This window comes from Lampetra planeri, chromosome 33 (genome assembly GCF_965212315.1).
Source record: "Lampetra planeri chromosome 33, kcLamPlan1.2.h2, whole genome shotgun sequence".
NCBI lineage: Eukaryota > Metazoa > Chordata > Hyperoartia > Petromyzontiformes > Petromyzontidae > Lampetra > Lampetra planeri.
Window position 1 is genome coordinate 346096 of NC_136139.1, and position 17801 is coordinate 363896.

The 17801-nt window shown below is 51.0% G+C and overlaps 1 protein-coding gene across 3 annotated transcripts; it reads right to left on the reverse strand.

Moving 5' to 3' along the window:
* Positions 1-4146: 4146 nt before the first annotated feature.
* LOC144729556 (syntaxin-binding protein 6-like) lies at positions 4147-17214 on the reverse strand. Of its 3 annotated transcripts, XM_078609885.1 has the most exons (7): positions 16976-17214; positions 16178-16281; positions 13101-13282; positions 11333-11463; positions 10001-10166; positions 8386-8543; positions 4147-6604 (listed from the first exon to the last, which is right to left on the reverse strand). In XM_078609885.1, exons 3-7 carry the CDS (start codon positions 13258-13260, stop codon positions 6581-6583), a joined length of 639 nt encoding a protein of 212 aa, XP_078466011.1. In that variant the 5' UTR covers positions 13261-13282; positions 16178-16281; positions 16976-17214; the 3' UTR covers positions 4147-6580. The 3 variants fall into 3 exon arrangements, with proteins under 3 accessions (XP_078466011.1, XP_078466010.1, XP_078466009.1); XM_078609884.1 differs by lacking the exon at positions 16178-16281 and having other exon boundaries at positions 16976-17208; XM_078609883.1 differs by lacking the exon at positions 16178-16281 and having other exon boundaries at positions 16964-17208.
* Positions 17215-17801: the final 587 nt, after the last annotated feature.

A 17801-nucleotide genomic window follows, 5' to 3' on the forward strand; every position in this document is an offset into this window, starting at 1 on the left:
GATGTTTCCAGCGTGTCATCAACTCCACGTGTCCATATTCTGTTTCGGTTTAAAGAAGAAGGGTTTCCATTGTCCACGCGAGTGGGCGACCGCCGTGTTCACGACGGCTGACAAGGGGGGGCCCTACTGACGACAGTCCCAGCGGGCTCCTCCTGGTGACCACGGGGTGGGGGCAGCGCCCGGGGCCCTGCGTGCAGCAGCGGCAGCAGGGCCCTGCCACTGGGGCCACTGGGGCCACTGGGGCCCTGCCACTGGGGCCCCGCGTGCAGCAGCAGCAGGGCTCACGGCTCGGGCTCAAAACAGCATTCAAAAATCGATTCTCTTATTTTTCTCATTGATATGGTCTGGATATGTCATGCATTATTGTCCTTCTGGTGTGTCTTGTTAAATTACCCTAAAGGTACATTTACACAAATGAGCATAACATTTGCATAGTTCAACATAATTTGTTCTGAGGAGCACAATTCCACGTATATACCATGGATGTATTAACTGATTTGATGATTTGCTAATTGTTCCATGCTTATTCAAGTGGACTCGTGGCTGTGTTTGGGAGTCCACATGTCTGGCTGGTTTCATGGAACGAGCAAATTCTCTGTAGCGGAGACGTTGCGAACCTTCTGTCGAGCACGGCTCGGCCCTCTGCTCTTGCAAGGGGTCACCTAAGGTCAAGAAGGCGCCATGGCCAGTGACGTGAACGCCACTGCACCTCACCATCACTGTCGAGCGAACTGGCACTCCAACGCACGTCTCAATATCCTGCCCGCCTCCACCCTTCACAGTCCTTTACTCACCACAAACCTTTCCTCATTACATTTCAACCCAACTACCAAAGCTGCCCCCTCTCGCGACCGCCCACGGAACATCCTCTTTTTCTACTCATAACGAAATTAAGCGCCTGCCAGCTGCACGCACCTCGTGGCTTGTACTCACGGAAGGCTGTTCCGTGGGGGGGGGGGGGGGACTGGAGCTGAGACACCGCTGGCCTCCAGCAAGGGAGGCAGAGCTCGCCCATGGGGGGAATGCGCGCGAGTGCAGCCCGCACAGCACAGCTGTGGGGCAGCCGTGCAACGTTCAAGGCTGCGCGCCCTGCGCGCGGAGCGCCCTGCGCGCGGAGCGCCCTGCGCGCGGAGCGCCCTGCGCGCGGAGCGCCCTGCGCGCGGAGCGCCCTGCGCGCGGAGCGCCCTGCGCGCGGAGCGCCCTGCGCGCGGAGCGCCCTGCGCGCGGAGCGCCCTGCGCGCGGAGCGCCCTGCGCGCGGAGCGCCCTGCGCGCGGAGCGCCCTGCGCGCGGAGCGCCCTGCGCGCGGAGCGCCCTGCGCGCGGAGCGCCCTGCGCGCGGAGCGCCCTGCGCGCGGAGCGCCCTGCGCGCGGAGCGCCCTGCGCGCGGAGCGCCCTGCGCGCGGAGCGCCCTGCGCGCGGTGAGCGCGTTGCGTGCGAAGGTCGCAGCTCTGAAGGATACGTGCAGCTGGTGGTGCGGCTTCACTGCGCTTGAAAAACGTACAACTACAATAACCACAAACAATATCATTACTGTGCAGGGTTTCAAAGACAATGTTAAAAAAAAACTGGCATATAATGCGTGTCACCTTAAACCAATAGCATCACTTGTGCCGCAGAGCCAAAAAAAATCGGTCGATTGTAATATAATGCCTTGGGTGCTTTCCACGTGATTCCCACAGCTGATTGGTTTCATGTTTTTATTACAAACCACAAACCTGAGCAATATGATTTACAAAATGATTTACACCAAGTGTCACATACATCTATCGCTGCTTCCAAAGGGCACATTGTTCATGCCTTGCAGACGCCACGTGCTGCGCAGCAGCCTGGATGCACTATTGTGGCAATCCGCGTTCTACAGGTTACTTTGTAAATATGCTAGATTGTTTACAAGTCAAAACGCATCATGCAGCATCTTGGCGGTGACGTCCTAATGGGGCTCGTTTTTGGCCGTGATCCGTCCTCCTTCCTGCAGAGGCTGGGTCTGGCTGCGAGTGACATCTGCAGCAGCAGCGCTGAGTGATGCATCAAAGTAAGTAGCTGTCAGCTACGCCTACAGTGGTCTCTGTCAGGCACCCGCACTGGAGTGTGGCGGGAGGAGACACTCAGCGGCATCGAGCACTTGAAATGCAGCGGCAAGAGAAGTGTTCCTATCGGAGAACAGGCAGCCAGACTCTCGTCGGGCACACGACGAGCTCACGGGTGGAGAGTCGCGAGCACTCTTCACCAGACGAACCCACGACGGGACCCCACGCGCCACCTTCACAATCCACCAGATGGCGCCTCAAGCAACCCCCCAATTCAGCACTCGACGCCAGACACCAAACCAGCTGAACACCATCCAGAACCGAAGCTCGATCTCCAGAGGTACAGCTCACAATCAATGCTTTACCCCAGTCCATGGTGCAAGGGTTCCGCTTCACGGGAGCACGCAGTTGCGCCGCTTTCCCCTTGTCATAATTCACTGCCCCCACGTGCAAGTTAAGCCAACCACAGCTCAGTCTCGCCTCGTTGCCTGTCGCGAGTGCCCCTCTAATAGGTGGGCGTCCTGACCGCAAGACAACACAGCACTCGATCGTGGTAGCGATGCCCGAGTCCACGTGATCGAAAAGCTGCCCAACTTGGGAGTGGTTTCTGCGCCGTATCTCACCGGGCTCATTTGTGCAAGATCAACCGCTAACACGGGGGGGGGACGAGACGTTCATCTCAGATGTGTAGCCTAACATCGGGCTTCCGCAGCTTTGCACGGGTGAGGAATGTACAAAACAGATCCTGCGACCGCGAACAATCGCACATTAGGGGAACGCATAGCGACATCTATTATAGAATCCCGGCGTTATGTTTGTCCGTCAACTAAATTATAAGAACCTTTCAGAAGGTCCGAATCAAAAAGTCGTAGAAAGTGGCCCCTCCCCCCGACCCAGATGTCGGGGTAAGAAGTTGATCCAACAGGTTTCCAAAAATTATCGACCCCCTCCAAATGTTTTTCTCACCCCCCACCCACCCAACCCAAAAAAAGAAAAATATCCTTTGCAGGCATATATACCTACATACCCGACATACAATAGAGTCAGACGAATCTGCACACATGGGCAGGGGGGAAGAGGACACACATGGGGCGACGGGCGAGACGTGGAGTGACGGGCGAGGTGCGGAGAGTGGAGAAGCCGTCCCCGCAGGAGCGGGAATGTCGTCAGCCGCAGGCCGATTGTGGACAAGTGACCAGACGAGCACACGTTGGTACGCCGAGACAATACTGTGTACTCACAATACAATACTGTGTGCTCTCTATAAAATACTGTGTGCTCACAATACAGTACTGTGTGCTCACAATACAGTACTGTGTGCTCACAATACAATACTGTGTACTCTCAATAAAATACTGTGTGCTCGCAAGACAATACTGTGTGCTCTCAATAAAATACTGTGTGCTCGCAAGACAATACTGTGTACTCTCAATAAAATACTGTGTGCTCGCAAGACAATACTGTGTGCTCTCAATAAAATACTGTGTGCTCGCAAGACAATACTGTGTGCTCTCAATAAAATACTGTGTGCTCACAATACAATACTGTGTACTCTCAATAAAATACTGTGTACTCGCAAGACAATACTGTGTGCTCTCAATAAAATACTGTGTGCTCGCAAGACAATACTGTGTACTCTCAATAAAATACTGTGTGCTCACAATACAGTACTGTGTACTCGCAAGAAAATACTGTGCTCTCAAGACAATACTGTGTACTCTCAATAAAATACCGTGTACTCACAATAAAATACCGTGTACTCGCAAGACAATACTGTGTACTCTCAAGACAATACTGTGCACTCTCAATAAAATACTGTGTACTCGCAATAAAAGACTATGTACTCTCAATAAAATACCGTGTACTCGCAATAAAATACAGTGTACTCACAATAAAATACTGTGTACTCTCAAGACAATACTGTGTACTCTCAAGACAATACCGTGTACTCGCAAAAAAATACCGTGTACTCACAAATACCGTGTATTCTCAAGAAAATACTGTGTACTCGCAATACAATACCGTGTACTCACAATAAAATACCGTGTACTCTCAAGACAATACTGTGTACTCGCAACGCGTGCGCCGAGGAGGGGGGGCAGGAGAGGGAAGCGCCACGTGGCGTCTCAACACGTTATTTTATTTGGCACACGACATTGGCTCGTACAGCATCAAACATAAAGGTTTGCAACATTTTTACAAAAAAATTAGAACAAGGTTGGAAATTATTAAAGCATTAGTCTTGTGTGAAGCAAAAAACCACGTCACGAACTCGGGTCGTCGTTTGGTTTGCCGACAGCCGCTTCTCGAACTCAGGACAATCCCCAAAAGGCACAAAGCACTTGCACGGAGATCAATAGACCTGCGGTGTTTGCGGACATCCCGTAGAATGCACTTGCAAAATCAAATTCCGTAATATAATGTGGACATCTCGAGCTGTCATTGTATCGTCTTAGACAAAATTTAATTAGTGTTAAAAATACAATTGCATAAAAACACAAGTAGCGGGCAAATAAGGAAAGCGTTAAAAGGGCTTCATCAAAGGCCCCCTCGGGGCGCGCGTCGTGGGCGCACGGCGGCAGCCCAAGCTCTGAATCGCCCTCTCCCTGCACATCGACCACGAGCAACGATGCAGGGCAAAGTGACCTCGGACACTTTCCCTGGATGGTCGCCTAAGCCTTTTCGTCTCGAGATTTGCCCATGACGGCTTCCATCAAACATCACAGCCAATTCACGTCATTGTAAGATGTGGCTGTGATGGCAAGTCTTAAGACGACGGGGCTGAGATGACCATGCGCTCCTGTCGACGGGCAGAAGCACAGCAATATCTTACAATGAGACGAGCGGGCTTGCGACCTCGCTACGCATGTACCTTAGCGTCTGTGCTCTTGGTATGCACCGTGGCATTAGCGAATCAAAACGAATGGTGAACAGAGACAACGTTAGTCAATGGCACATATATACTTGCACAATACTACACGGTAGCAAAGCGTTGTACAGTACATGTTGGATCATAAACCAGAAATACGTTTCCAGCGCCGAGTTTCCAAACACAATGTAACTTATTTCATTCATTATTGCTTTGGTGGGCTGACAGTGTCATTTGTATAAAGGATTTGTGACCAAAATACAGGATCCGAAACGGTGTTTACTTTGATATCCACGTGTAAACCACGCGTGCATGTCGCGTGCACCGACTCGACTGCGGATGAGCGGTTCGCGTAACGCGCGCGAGCTCCGCGGAGCCGCTGCGCGTGTCCTGCTGTAAACAACGCGGGTGCGGGGAAGGGCGTGCGGAGATGACGACCGTCTCATAAAGCCGAGGGTAAGACACCGCTGAATTACCTGAGCTACACGAGTTTTTTACAAAGCGACGCAATAGTTCGGTGGGATTTAATTATTTTAGTTGCTTTGGATTACACGCAGGCTTCCTGTCATGCAAGTATATTTCAGTATTCTGTTGTGGCGATCTGGCACGTGCCAATTCAGTGTTAATTCAACGATAGCGCACGGCACGAACACTCGGACCGCTCTGAACTCCGGCGGCAGCCGTGGCTCCCCCACGCCACAAGACAACCCAGTTCGACGGAAGCAACACTGTTTTGGAAATTTGTGATTGTGTCAGTGCATAAAGTCTGAATGCATATTTAGGGCTTCAAACGACTATGTCATTGATTTTAAGTGTTTGGTTTGTGCAATCAGCGGTGAACATAAAGCTGGTGTGCCGGTGTTCCAGGAAGAAATGGAGGCAGGCACACCGGGTGCCGCTACTGCCATGTAAACGCACGAGGAATGAATGTCCATTGAGGCAGCGAGCCCACTGCCGATGTCACCCCACAACAGGTTATTGCTGACAGCACCCACTCACAGCAGTAGGCATCTACATCAACTACATAAAGTCACGTGGTGGCCCCTGAGAACAGTTATCCATGGCCTTTGTGACATTATCATCGTCTGACTGGACGCAGGGCGGTAAAAGCAGGTTTGTTGTTTGTCCAAAGAATGTCGCTTGCAGATTATGATTATTTTATTGTACGGAACCGTGCGCGTTCTCAACCTCGGCGTGCAATCTCACGGCCCTGATCTCGCCTTGAGCTGGCACCATCTCAGCGGCAGCCACTGGAAAATTCCCTCCTCTACTGCAGCTCCACGCTAATGAAGATGCGCCTGTGTCCGCGCAATGCCCTCCTTACCGTGACCGACTTCCAAATATATATTTAATACAGTCAGTCATACGCCTAGGGTCTGCACCGCAAGAACGAGGCGCAGAGTTGCTGGGTAATCACATGTGCTTTACTTGTAAACGCATTATATGTCGATGTGCTTCCTCGGTGGTTAAATTACAAAATTAAAAATTCGCAAACAGGTCACATGTCATGTGGACAGCGGCCTGGAGAAACTGTGGGGGAGGTCTTCTGTGCATGCGGGCGTCCTCATGTTTCCGTCTTTGGCACGGCTCGAAGGCATCGACTGCATGCACATGCATGCGTGTAAATGGCCGTATGCATGCATGTGTGCGTGTGCATTACAGCTGGGTGGGTTCCAGGCACTTCTCAGCATTTGTACTTCTCCGCGAGCTGCAAAAGGCGAGGGACAGGGAAGTGAGACAGCAGCACAAAAACGTGAAATCTCAAGAACACAACAACTACGAGCCTTTAGTCAGAAACCGCCCACTTGTAAATGACACCGACAGAAAACATGTTAATTCCCTAATGCCAAACAGTTAATGAGTGACAATAATGTTAATTTTATATCGCATCATCGTTCATTCAAATTTTATTTCACAGTCACTAAGGAACCAGCAACAAGTGGGAAGCCAGCCAGGCGGTGAGCCGACGCCAACAATTGCCCAAGCTCTATGCTCCTATATATATACCGACCAGAAAAAAAATACATCGATAATGTAACATTTGTTGGACAGAATTCCTGATTTTAACTTCAATGCCCAATAAGAGGCTGAATGACGACACCCTTACTCAAACGGGAAAAGTAGACGGCCGATATAGAGAGCGGCTCATTACACCGCAGGTTCGGAACTACTGCGGGGCCAGTCATGCCCCAAAAAACGAATCACGTGAGCTTCGCGTTAATATTGCTTGGCTTCACATTGCTGAGGAGAGCGGTGTAGGTCAAGGCATTCTATTTTAAGCCATGACCTTGTAATGTGATGTACAATACTGTATACGTTTTTAAATGTATAGATGTGTGGCTTTAAAGCACTGTACACATCGATAAATGCACGCCTTGCGTAACCCGGTCGGGCTACTGGCACTTTAAGCGGCGCTGCACCGTAAAGACACGAGTGCGGCTGGGAGAACGTTGTGAGTGCGTGTCCCGCCGTGACGGGGGGAGTTGCCCCGATCGACGCCTTTCAAGGTCTTCTCCTAAATGCCGAGCGTCATCGATCCAAGAAATTTTCAAAACAAATGTCGCGGCTTGGGACTGCCGTGCCATCGCAAGGTACAGATCAAACTATCTGCAGTAAATAGAAACACATTACAAATTGGGCTATAAAGTAAATTACATCGTGATTTAAATAGACCAGAATTCAAAACAAGTTAAATAATAGTTATAAAGCAGTGCGCATTTGACATAGCCAAGGTATTTATATAAACCTTCGAATCGTCGTGGTATACGAAGAACCAGGTAAGGTTTTATTGCTGAAGGAACAAAGCGTTCTTCAATTCCGTTTTGCATGGGTCCCACAGCAACACAATCATCCAGTGTAAACATTAAAAGAGCGTTTACAATAAGATTTTTTTTTAAAACCCAATTTTCCAGATTTATGAGTGACCCATTAAACTCGACTATGGCTGAGAAGAATCTAATGAAGCGTGCAGCTAATGGAGGGAGAGGCTAATGAAAGGAGAGGCGAATGCAGGGACAGGCTAATGCGGGGAGATGCTAATGAAGGGAAGGGCTAACGAAGGGACAGGCTAACGAAGGGAGATGCTAACGAAGGTAGAATGCTAACGAAGGGAGATGCTAACGAAGGGAGAGGCTAACGAAGGGAGATGCTAACGAAGGGAGAGGCTAACGAAGGGAGATGCTAATGAAGGGAGATGCTAACGAAGGGAGAGGCTAACGAAGGGAGAGGCTAACGAAGGGAGATGCTAATGAAGGGAGATGCTAACGAAGGGAGATGCTAACGAAGGGACAGGCTAACGAAGGGAGATGCTAATGAAGGAAGATGCTAATGAAGGGAGATGCTAATGAAGGGAGATGCTAATGAAGGGAGAGGCTAACGAAGGGAGATGCTAATGAAGGGAGAGGGTGACGAAGGGAGATGCTAATGAAGGGAGAGGCTAACGAAGGGAGAGGTTAACGAAGGGAGAGGTGGCGACCTTTTGGGACTGACCTTGTGGGCGGTGTCGGCGAACTGCTGGGCGCTTTGTGCCATCTCGGCCGTGCGGTCCTCGGCCTCTCCGAGCCGCTCCCCACGCTCGCTTAGCGCCTGGCTCGCCATCGCCACGGCGCTGCTCATGCTGTCCGCCGCAGAGCCCAGGATACTCACCCCTGCATTCGCACACCACACGGATGTGCACCGCAGACAGACACAATAATCTCAGTCTCCGTGTTCACTGAATTGATCTTATAACAGGGTCAGACATCCACATTGTTACCTTGCACACTGCAATCTGTGCAGCGTCCAAATACGACTGCATCTCAAGACGCTGCAACACCGCAGGGCATGCACACAAAGGAATTTGGCATTAAAAACTATTTTTAGAATTGGCCTACAGTTTCAAAAGATAAAAAGCCTGCCCCTGAGCATTGGAACCTGAAGGGAAGGTGAACCCAGCACTTTTAGCGTGGCAGTGCTCGTTCCAAGTCTCGGAGGCGCAGTCGTAGCTCAAGACAACCAGAGTGAAGGTTCGACCTACGCTGCCCTTGTGCGTGCACTACAGTGGGACCTGCGATGGACAGCCACTGTAAGCGGCAGCACCAGCGCGTCTCGCCGTACTCCCATACTCCCTCTGGACGAGTCCTCGCCAATCCCCACACTCCCTCCGCCTTTCCATGGTGATCAAATATTTTCTCTTCACGTATGAATGTAGCCAATGCAAGCTGCATGCAGCTGACGGTCGGTAACTACGGGAAGCTGTGTGACACTGGAGTCGAGAATGCTCGCTGGAAAGCCCTGCGGCGCTCCTGGGCAAGCGAGGAGGTTTTCTGTTTATTTTCTCAAAGCAGTATTTGACATCTTTCACACCAAAGTGTGAAAGTATGGCCAATTAACACACATGACTGAAAGTGTATGGCGAGGCCTTCGTTCTTAATCAGCTTGCGTACCTAGCAGAGCCTCGCTGACTCTCAAATCTCTCTCAGGAAGGTCCTGCCAAGTCTTGGCAGTCAGGGGCGATGTTGTGGAGTCCAATTGAGTTTTTCAAGGTTTTTTTTAGCAATGAAATTCAGACAGCAGTGGGTATCTGGTGTGGTGTGTCTACTTCGGCTCTGGCGATGCAAAGGCAGCTGGGCGTAGTACTGGCCAAGTGCTCAGCATCGGCACTTGGGAGGCTGCTGTTGCGTTTTATTGCTTAACAAGGACCACTCAAGGCTAGTCAAGTGGACGATTATTCTCGAGGCCTGCACAGGGGACTGGCAAGTGGAAATGGGTTTGCGCAATGGTTAGGAAGCTCTGCTGAATCCCGGACGCAGACCCCACATCATGGAAACCTGCCATGAGAATCCCCCAGAGCGACCCAATTGCCTCTCTGAAATGGTTCAACACCAGAACGCTAGAAAACTACCTGCAAATCACTCAACTGGGATTACACATAGCAGCAATGTTGCTGCTCACTGTGAAAATATGTCAGGACAGTCCTGAAAGAGTATTGAGACTCTGTGAGGCCCTCCCTGTGTAAAAAAAAACGGTATAATGACAACAAATGACAATTTAGTAAATTCGACACAGATGCCATTCGCACGGCCACTGCGAAATGGCGCGCTCATATCTCAGGTGCCCGTCTCACCTGAGATGAGGCGGGCGGGCACGTTGGTGAAGGCGGGCATGCCGTTGGTACGATACCGCTGGCACGTGTTGTGCAGCACCTGCAAAAACGTGTTCTTCTCGGACGTCGAGCTGGCCACCCACTGGTCCTGGGCATTATCGAACAGAAGGTCCAGCTCCGGACAGTCCTGCACATGACACAAACATATGCACCTTGCATGGCATCACGGTGCTGTTGGTGCTGGCTGCTGTACACGAATGCATCCTCACAATGTCAGTCAGCCTGATTTGCGTGGCCATACTTCACGACACTAGTCGGTACAGGTTTGTGAAGAGAAGTGTCCCAAAGGACCAATTCAGATATCGCTCACCACAGATATCAGCCGTAGCGGTCACTGGGTTCATAGCACAATTTTCTAACCTCAGTGCCACCACTCCCCTGCCTACATATATAGGAACCCAATGACAAGTTTCATTTGATCAGGTCCCACGTTACGTGAAGCAGATTAATCTCGAGACTTACACAAGATGTTTAAACGTTTATGGAAGTCTCTTGCATATCTGTACAAGGGTTTGGTTTCATAATACACTTCATCTTCAGCCATTATCTATCCACTGGTGGATTAAGGCCTCCCCAAGCAAACACCACGTGTCATGGTCATTGCAATGCAGCAATCCATCTTACACCTGCACACGTGGCAATTTCATCGCTCCATCCCCACGGATGACATCACGTGTGTCATATAGTTTGCTAGGTATAGTGTGTGTGGTGTATACTGTGTGTGTGGTGTGTGCTGGATGTGTGTGTGGTGTATACTGTGTGTGTGGTGTGTCCTGGCTGTGTATGTGCTGTGTGTGTGCTGTGTGCTGGCCGTGTGTGTGCTGGATGTGTGTGGTGTGTGCTGTGTGTGCTGGCTGTGTGTGCTGGCTGTGTGTGTGCTGGATGTGTGTGCTGTGTGTGCTGTGTGTGCTGTGTGCTGGCCGTGTGTGTGCTCTGTGTGTGCTGGATGTGTGTGGTGTGTGCTGTGTGAGCTGTGTGTGCTGTGTGTGCTGTGTGTGTGCTGTGTGTGTGCTGGATGTGTGCTGGATGTGTGTGATGTGTGTGATGTGTGTGGTGTGTGCTGTGTGTGCTGTGTGTGTGCTGTGTGTGTGTGCTGTGTGTGTGCTGTGCTGTGTGCTGTGTGTGCTGTGTGTGCTGTGTGTGCTGGCCGTGTGTGTGCTGGATGTGTGTGGTATGTGCTGTGTGTGCTGTTTGCTGGCCGTGTGTGTGCTGTGTGTGTGTGGTGTGTGCTGTGTGTGTGCTGTCCGCGCCGTGCCCGCGGTGTGCCTGCCGTGTGTGCCACGAGTGCCGGACCTGCTCAGCGCCGATACCGTTGACTTGCCGCAGCTGCTCGAGCCCCCAAGTGGTGCGCTTCACGAAGCCAGCCGTCCCATCAAACTGCTTCACCTTCGTGATGAACCCTTGCGTCGGTTTTCGGTTCGTTACTGGGTATACACACGCCGTGGGCACGTCGGAAAAACATTTTGTAAACATCGTGAACAAAATATGAAGAGATTGAAACCAAAAACGCAACATGTCATCCTGCCTCATCATTTGCCAGAAACTAATATATCTTAAATAAATTAATCGTCTATAAAACAGTTGTAAAATGCACCTATACATTGTTAAATCTTACACGCAGGGCCGGGTCTCGCTGTGGCTCCATTACAAACCCGGCCCTGCTCACTCTGTGCGGTCTGCGTGATATTCACACAGAGAGGGAGCTGTCCCCCTCCCCGTGCTTCTGGCTCCCGAGGGTTCCATGAGATGCGTGACTTGGCGTGAGACCTCCCAAAAGGGGCAGCTGATGTCACCCGGACACAGCGCTCCATTAGCCTTATCTCTTGCGTGGAGATATGTGGCGCGATAAGGCGAGCTGGCGAACGCGAACAACTTCCTGCGCCCTGCGATACCGCAGAACAGGCAAACTGCGCCCCCTTCGGGGTGTGAGGTGCGTTTCGTACGCGCGATGTAAAATGACGTGCACCGAACCAGGCACATAACACCATAGCTTGCAAGGTCCACGCACCTTTTGTGTCTGCTCTGTACACGCGTGGGCGGTCGTGAATCGCCCAGCATTATTACACACGTGCAATTACTGAGAGCACACACCGAGTACATTACAGGCTTCTAAAATCAGCATCTCTAGAGATTTGGGCGGCATGCAATTAAACGCCCAATTACATGTTTCCTGTAGCGTGTAACCGAGCACGTATGTGGTCGCACACTGCAGGCATGCCGAGCCACGCATCGAGAATGGAGGAGATTGCACGGCGTACGACGTGTGACAATCACGTGGACTTCCACGGCTAGGATAACGACCACTGATTTCGTCTTGGTCTCATGATCTCGACGGGATATGGCAAATCAGCTCCCTGTCACTGGGCGACACAGAGCAGATGTCAGTCCTTGCGTGTGTTGGGTCTCATGGAGCTCCCATAGAATCACAGTTCTGCCGGCCGGGCTAACAAACAGGGGTTGCAGTTAAGATAAGAAGTTTTTCAAATTATACAAAGAAAAAATATTTTGAAAAAGCAAGTTAAGTATTCCAGAAAAACAGCAGAACCTCAATGTTAAATTAGGCCTGGGAATGTAACGAGATCAGAATGGATCAGATGTTCTCCTGTTTCAATAATTCCAGTTTAGAATGCATGGTCATGTGCATGCCTGTAAGTATGCACATCCAATGCTCTCAACTCCCCAGCCATGTTCAAGACCGGGCTCAAGACTCCTCTTTCACTCCGCCTGCGACTGACGACTGCCTCTCGACAAAATACTGCCACTGTTCCTGCACAGCGCATGTAGGTGCTATGCCAATACACTATACAAGTGTCTCACCGTTGTGTATGTGGAGAAAGGGTGTATTCAGAATTTAGTCATCTCGTATATGAATGCCATGCGTCCATTACAACGCGATGAGCATGCTCGTGCGTATGAGTTTGCGCGTGTCAGTGGGTGCGGTGCAAAGTCCTTAACGCACGGCGCCACGCAAAACCCAAGTTCAATTCCTGGCCACAGTCAAGTGATATATATAATTGCCTGACATACAGATGGAGGTGACAGTCCCCGTGCGGGCGAGTACCTGACACACAGATGTAGGTGACGTATTCCCCAGGGCCGCCTGTTGCCAGGAAGGGAATGCGCTTCTTGCCACGTCGCTTCACCTGCATGGCAGCCAGCATGCGCTCGTCATTTGTCCCAAACACCTCCTTGCTGATCACCGCCTTGGAATTCATGGCCATTCATGTACCTGGCAGCACACTCCTGCGCATCACGCGCACACACACGAGCACAGGCACTCAAGGCGCACGCGCAGGATATCGTGCAACAGGACATGCAAGCACATGTGTAAACTAACATCACCCGGCATCCACACACGGACTTACACGTAGACCAGTGTTCACGCTTCTAAAAGTATGCATGCCCAACAGCAATTCTCCAAGGGCCATCGACAGACCACACCACTCATCGAGTTTGTTTTAATCCCTATTACCCATAACAAATAAGTGATCCTGTTGACAAAACTGTGTGAGGCTTCTACAGCTACGTGTGCACGCACACGTACCTCCCGCACCTCCAATTAGTAAGGTTGGCTACATAGAGAACAAAATAAATTCAACATACATACACACGCGTGCAGCAGTCCTCAAGGCCTGGACTGTAACCATAGAAAGCAACAAGCGTTCCATCACGCACGCCGCGCCGTGCGGCGTGCGTGATGGAACACGGCGATCGTATATCGCAGGATAAGCAGGATTACTGGGCATGTGTGGCCGGGTGACATAACCCACGTGTACAGGCAGAGCTGCCTGTGGGGGTTTTTACCATCATTGTGTTTCGGTAATTGCAAGCAGGGCGCAAGCGTGCATCGCATCTCGTGATGCGCGCCATGTCCCCGGTCGCATGGGAACGTCGTTCAGAGGGAAGTTCACAGGAACCGCGCGCGAATCCCAAATGGGCACGGAGAGAATGTCAGCCCGCACGGCAATGCTGGTGCTCTTATACGAGACAGCAGGGGTGACCGCTCCTCTGCATTTCATTATTTCACCAGTCTTATGCACAGCTAGTAATTTGTCAAGATTTGGCAGCTTAAGCTAATTTCTCTTGCTCATTTACATAATGGGATTTTTTTACCCATGCATTTTTTTGGTATGTTTTAAGTTCACAGCGTTTTCTTTTCCACCATTGTTTGTAAATTTGCTGTTTTATGCTTTTCAACTTTGGTTAAAAAGCATAAATGCACCAGCTTTCTCCATCCTTCCATTTGTGGAGGGTGGGGAGAGACGTAACTCTTGTAGACACTCAAATGAGAACGACGCTGAAGTGGGATAACTTGCATTGTCAATCAGGACTCACCCGAGAGGAAACTTAAAACACGATTTCAGTGGGTTTGCCCACAACAGGGAACAAACTTAAATCAGAAAGGATGTTTTTGCAAATATTCAAATGAACTTTGACCTGACAGCTGCCCATCCGTCGGCTTCCATACTGCTGATTCACTATGTACCAGGTGCGACTGTGCGATTAATCGTGCAGCGTGAGCTCTGCATGAACGTGCTGCGTTATTTAGATGTCGCCAAAGCGCTGGGCTAGCCGTGCCAGCATGCCTCTCCAATGCCACGTCACCCCACGGCGTGTCGCACTGCGGGTGCCAAGCCGCCCGTGTTCTCCGCTTCCAGACACTCGTGAGAGATTACTCTGGCTCAGAGCCAACCCCCTTCCCCCCCCCCAGAGGACTCTTTGAACCACGGTCGGCTCAACGCATAACCAGGATTAGTGCCCAACACAATCCTTCAGCACACAAACCCGCGAGCAGAAAGGTCAAGCTCGCAGCCACGATATCGATGAACACCTGCTGGTGCTGCACTGCAACCACCAACCCTGTCCTCCCAAGGTCATTAGGTCCTTCACACTCGCGGTCAACATCACATGGAGACATCTTTTAGTCACTCCACTGCTGGATGAGGCCCTGCCGACGCCCTGCGTGTCATGGGAGTTTATTTGACTATCATTCCCCGGCGCTAGTCAGTGCGGATTGGTAACGGTGGAGAGCATTGAGGCGGGAGCATCGGATTTCACTACAAACATCAGATTTCACTGAAAATTCGCCTGCTGACCACTGTGCCACATGGCCCCGCAATTTAGTAATTTTCAACTCGGGCAGCACAAGGAACCCAAATTTTAGAGCAACAGTAGACGCCACAGGCCATTATTCTTCAGAGCAACCATGTAGCCCGAGAGATGATATCAGGTTTGTGAGTGGCCCAGTTTTGTAATTTGTATGACTCTTGTTTACCCAGGAGAGCCTCAGTAGGAGGTGATGCTGCTGTGCGTAATCCCAACTGGGCACTGCTTGGCAGATGTCACTTTAATAAAACTCCCGAGAGAACAGGTGATGATGCATGTGCATCCTGTTTGTCAATCCACCGCTGGGGTGAGGGCTCCCAAAACCGCGTGGGTTAATGGGGTTATTTAACCATACTTCACCACGGTTGGTAAAGGTGGGGAGGAGGAATGTGAGAGTGTACAAGAACAGTTCAACAATGGCATTTTCCTGCACGGGCTGCTGCTGCCCACCACATAGTCTCACATTCCCCACAAGACAGCCTCTTTGTGCGTGGTGGTCACCCGTCCAGCGAGCAATATCCAGGCTCCAACCTGTTCAGATTCCGAGAGCTGATGAGGGTTGACGAGATTGGGCGCATTCCTGCCGATGTGGTCATCGACAAGCGGTAACAGTCAGAACATCAAGCGGCTTGCTGGAGATTGCTAAACAAGTGAACAGCTTCATGGAGGTTTTATGTGAAGCTATTCAAAATATGAATTTCTGTTGCACCCCCCCCCAGCGCTCTTCGCGCCGTGCAGAGCGAGAGAGACGTCGCTTCCTCGAGAGCAGCGATGCGAGCGAGGACAGCTCTCCCCATTCCTCAACACAGCCTCGCGTTACTCGACTGCACGAGATACGATCACACATGCGTGAGTGCTCATATGAGCCTCTGCAATGCAGAAGCACAGGACTAGGGACCCTTAATGATGTATTGCACCGCAATTGAGTTGAAACCATAAATATCGAAACGGAAAAAACCCCTTTCTTGTTACATAAAGTCTCGGAGAATATCTCTACAGCCACAATGCAAGTAACTCGATAACGAAATGTACCTGGAAATGAGTCAATAGGGATGAAACCCAGCACCTTCGCCCCCTACTGCGAAAACTCGACAGGGCTCTCCTGAACAACAGCCCTGAGACTCGGTGAGGTTTTCCTGGGTAAATACAAAACATAACGCTCGCTACTCACAATACACCATTAACACTCCTCACTCGCTACTCACAATACACCACAATACACCATTAACACTCCTCACTCGCAGCTCTTCACTGGACTCGCTACACGTGGGAGCCCGACCCGTCACTGAACCCATCGCAGCCTCCGGCTCCTCGCACAACATCGGCGCCTCACGCAGAGCGCAGCAGCCCCAGGAGGCGGAGGAAGATCGCGGTGGGTGGAGGTGACAGCGGTGACGAGGTTAATGAAGAGGTGATGATAATGGTGAATATGATGATGGTGACCACCCATGGATGACGATGAAGGTAACGGTGATGATGATGGACATAATGGTGAGGTAAATTGTGAGCATGGCTGTCCAAGATGCTGATGGTAGTTTTGGCGATGGTAATCAACAGGATAACGATGGCAGTGTGACGAATAATGATGGTGCTGTAGTGATGGCAATGCTGGTGATGTCGCTGGTGATGTTGGCGATGTTGTTTGGTGATACTGGTGATGTTGTTGATGATACTGCTGATGTTGTTGGTGATGTTGTTGCTGGTGCTTGTTGGTGCTGGCGATGTTGTTGGAGATGTTGTTGGTGCTTGTTGGTGATGTTGTTGGTGCTGGTGATGTTGGTGATTGTTGGTGATGTTGTTGGTGATGTTGTTGGCGACCTTGTTGGCGACCTTGTTGGCGCTGGCGACGTTGTTGGTGCTTGATGTTGGTGCTTGATGTTGGTGCTTGTTGGTGATGTTGTTGGTGGTGGTTGTTGGCGATGTCGCTGCCCCGCTCTCCGCTCCCCTCGCCGCTCCGCACTGAGGCCGCTCCTCGCCCCTCCCCCGCCAGGGTGCGCGAGACCGGATGTGGGGGCCGGAACCGGATGTGGACCAGATCTCGGGTACCTGTGCCGGATGAGACCGGAACCGATCCAGGATGTGGAACCGCACGTGGGCCACGGAAGGGCGCGGCGATGTTGGTCCCGGGGTCCAGTCACGTGGTGAAAACAACGAGAACGCCACGCACGTGTCACGCGCCACGCGGTTTGACCTGCGTTGGAACGTGCGGAGGAGGCCACGCAAGGGAAGGCCACGCGACTGGGACTGGATCTTGCTCCCTCGGGTTTCAATAGGGCGGGAGGGGAGGGGGGAGTAGAGAGGCTTGGAGGGCCACCATAGAAAGCTGCTGTTGGCGAAGAGTTGAACGTGGACAGCGGAAACGCCTTATTCATCATAAGCGGAGTTTAACTTCTATATTTCGGGATGGGGGGGGTTCACTTAGTTCCTGACATTAGAAATCGCGGGTGCATATACTTTTTTTTTTACTTAAAACTTTCGTGACTGCAGGAATTCATATTCTTGGTTCTTTCTGGACGATTTTTGACCCCACCCCCTCCTTCGTCACACGACGTCACAAAAAGTCAGACCCACCTCAAATATGACGAGAAAAAGCTCTGCCCCCCTAAAAAATAAAACATGCTTCAAATCGATTTAAACTATTATCATTGTAGTGCGT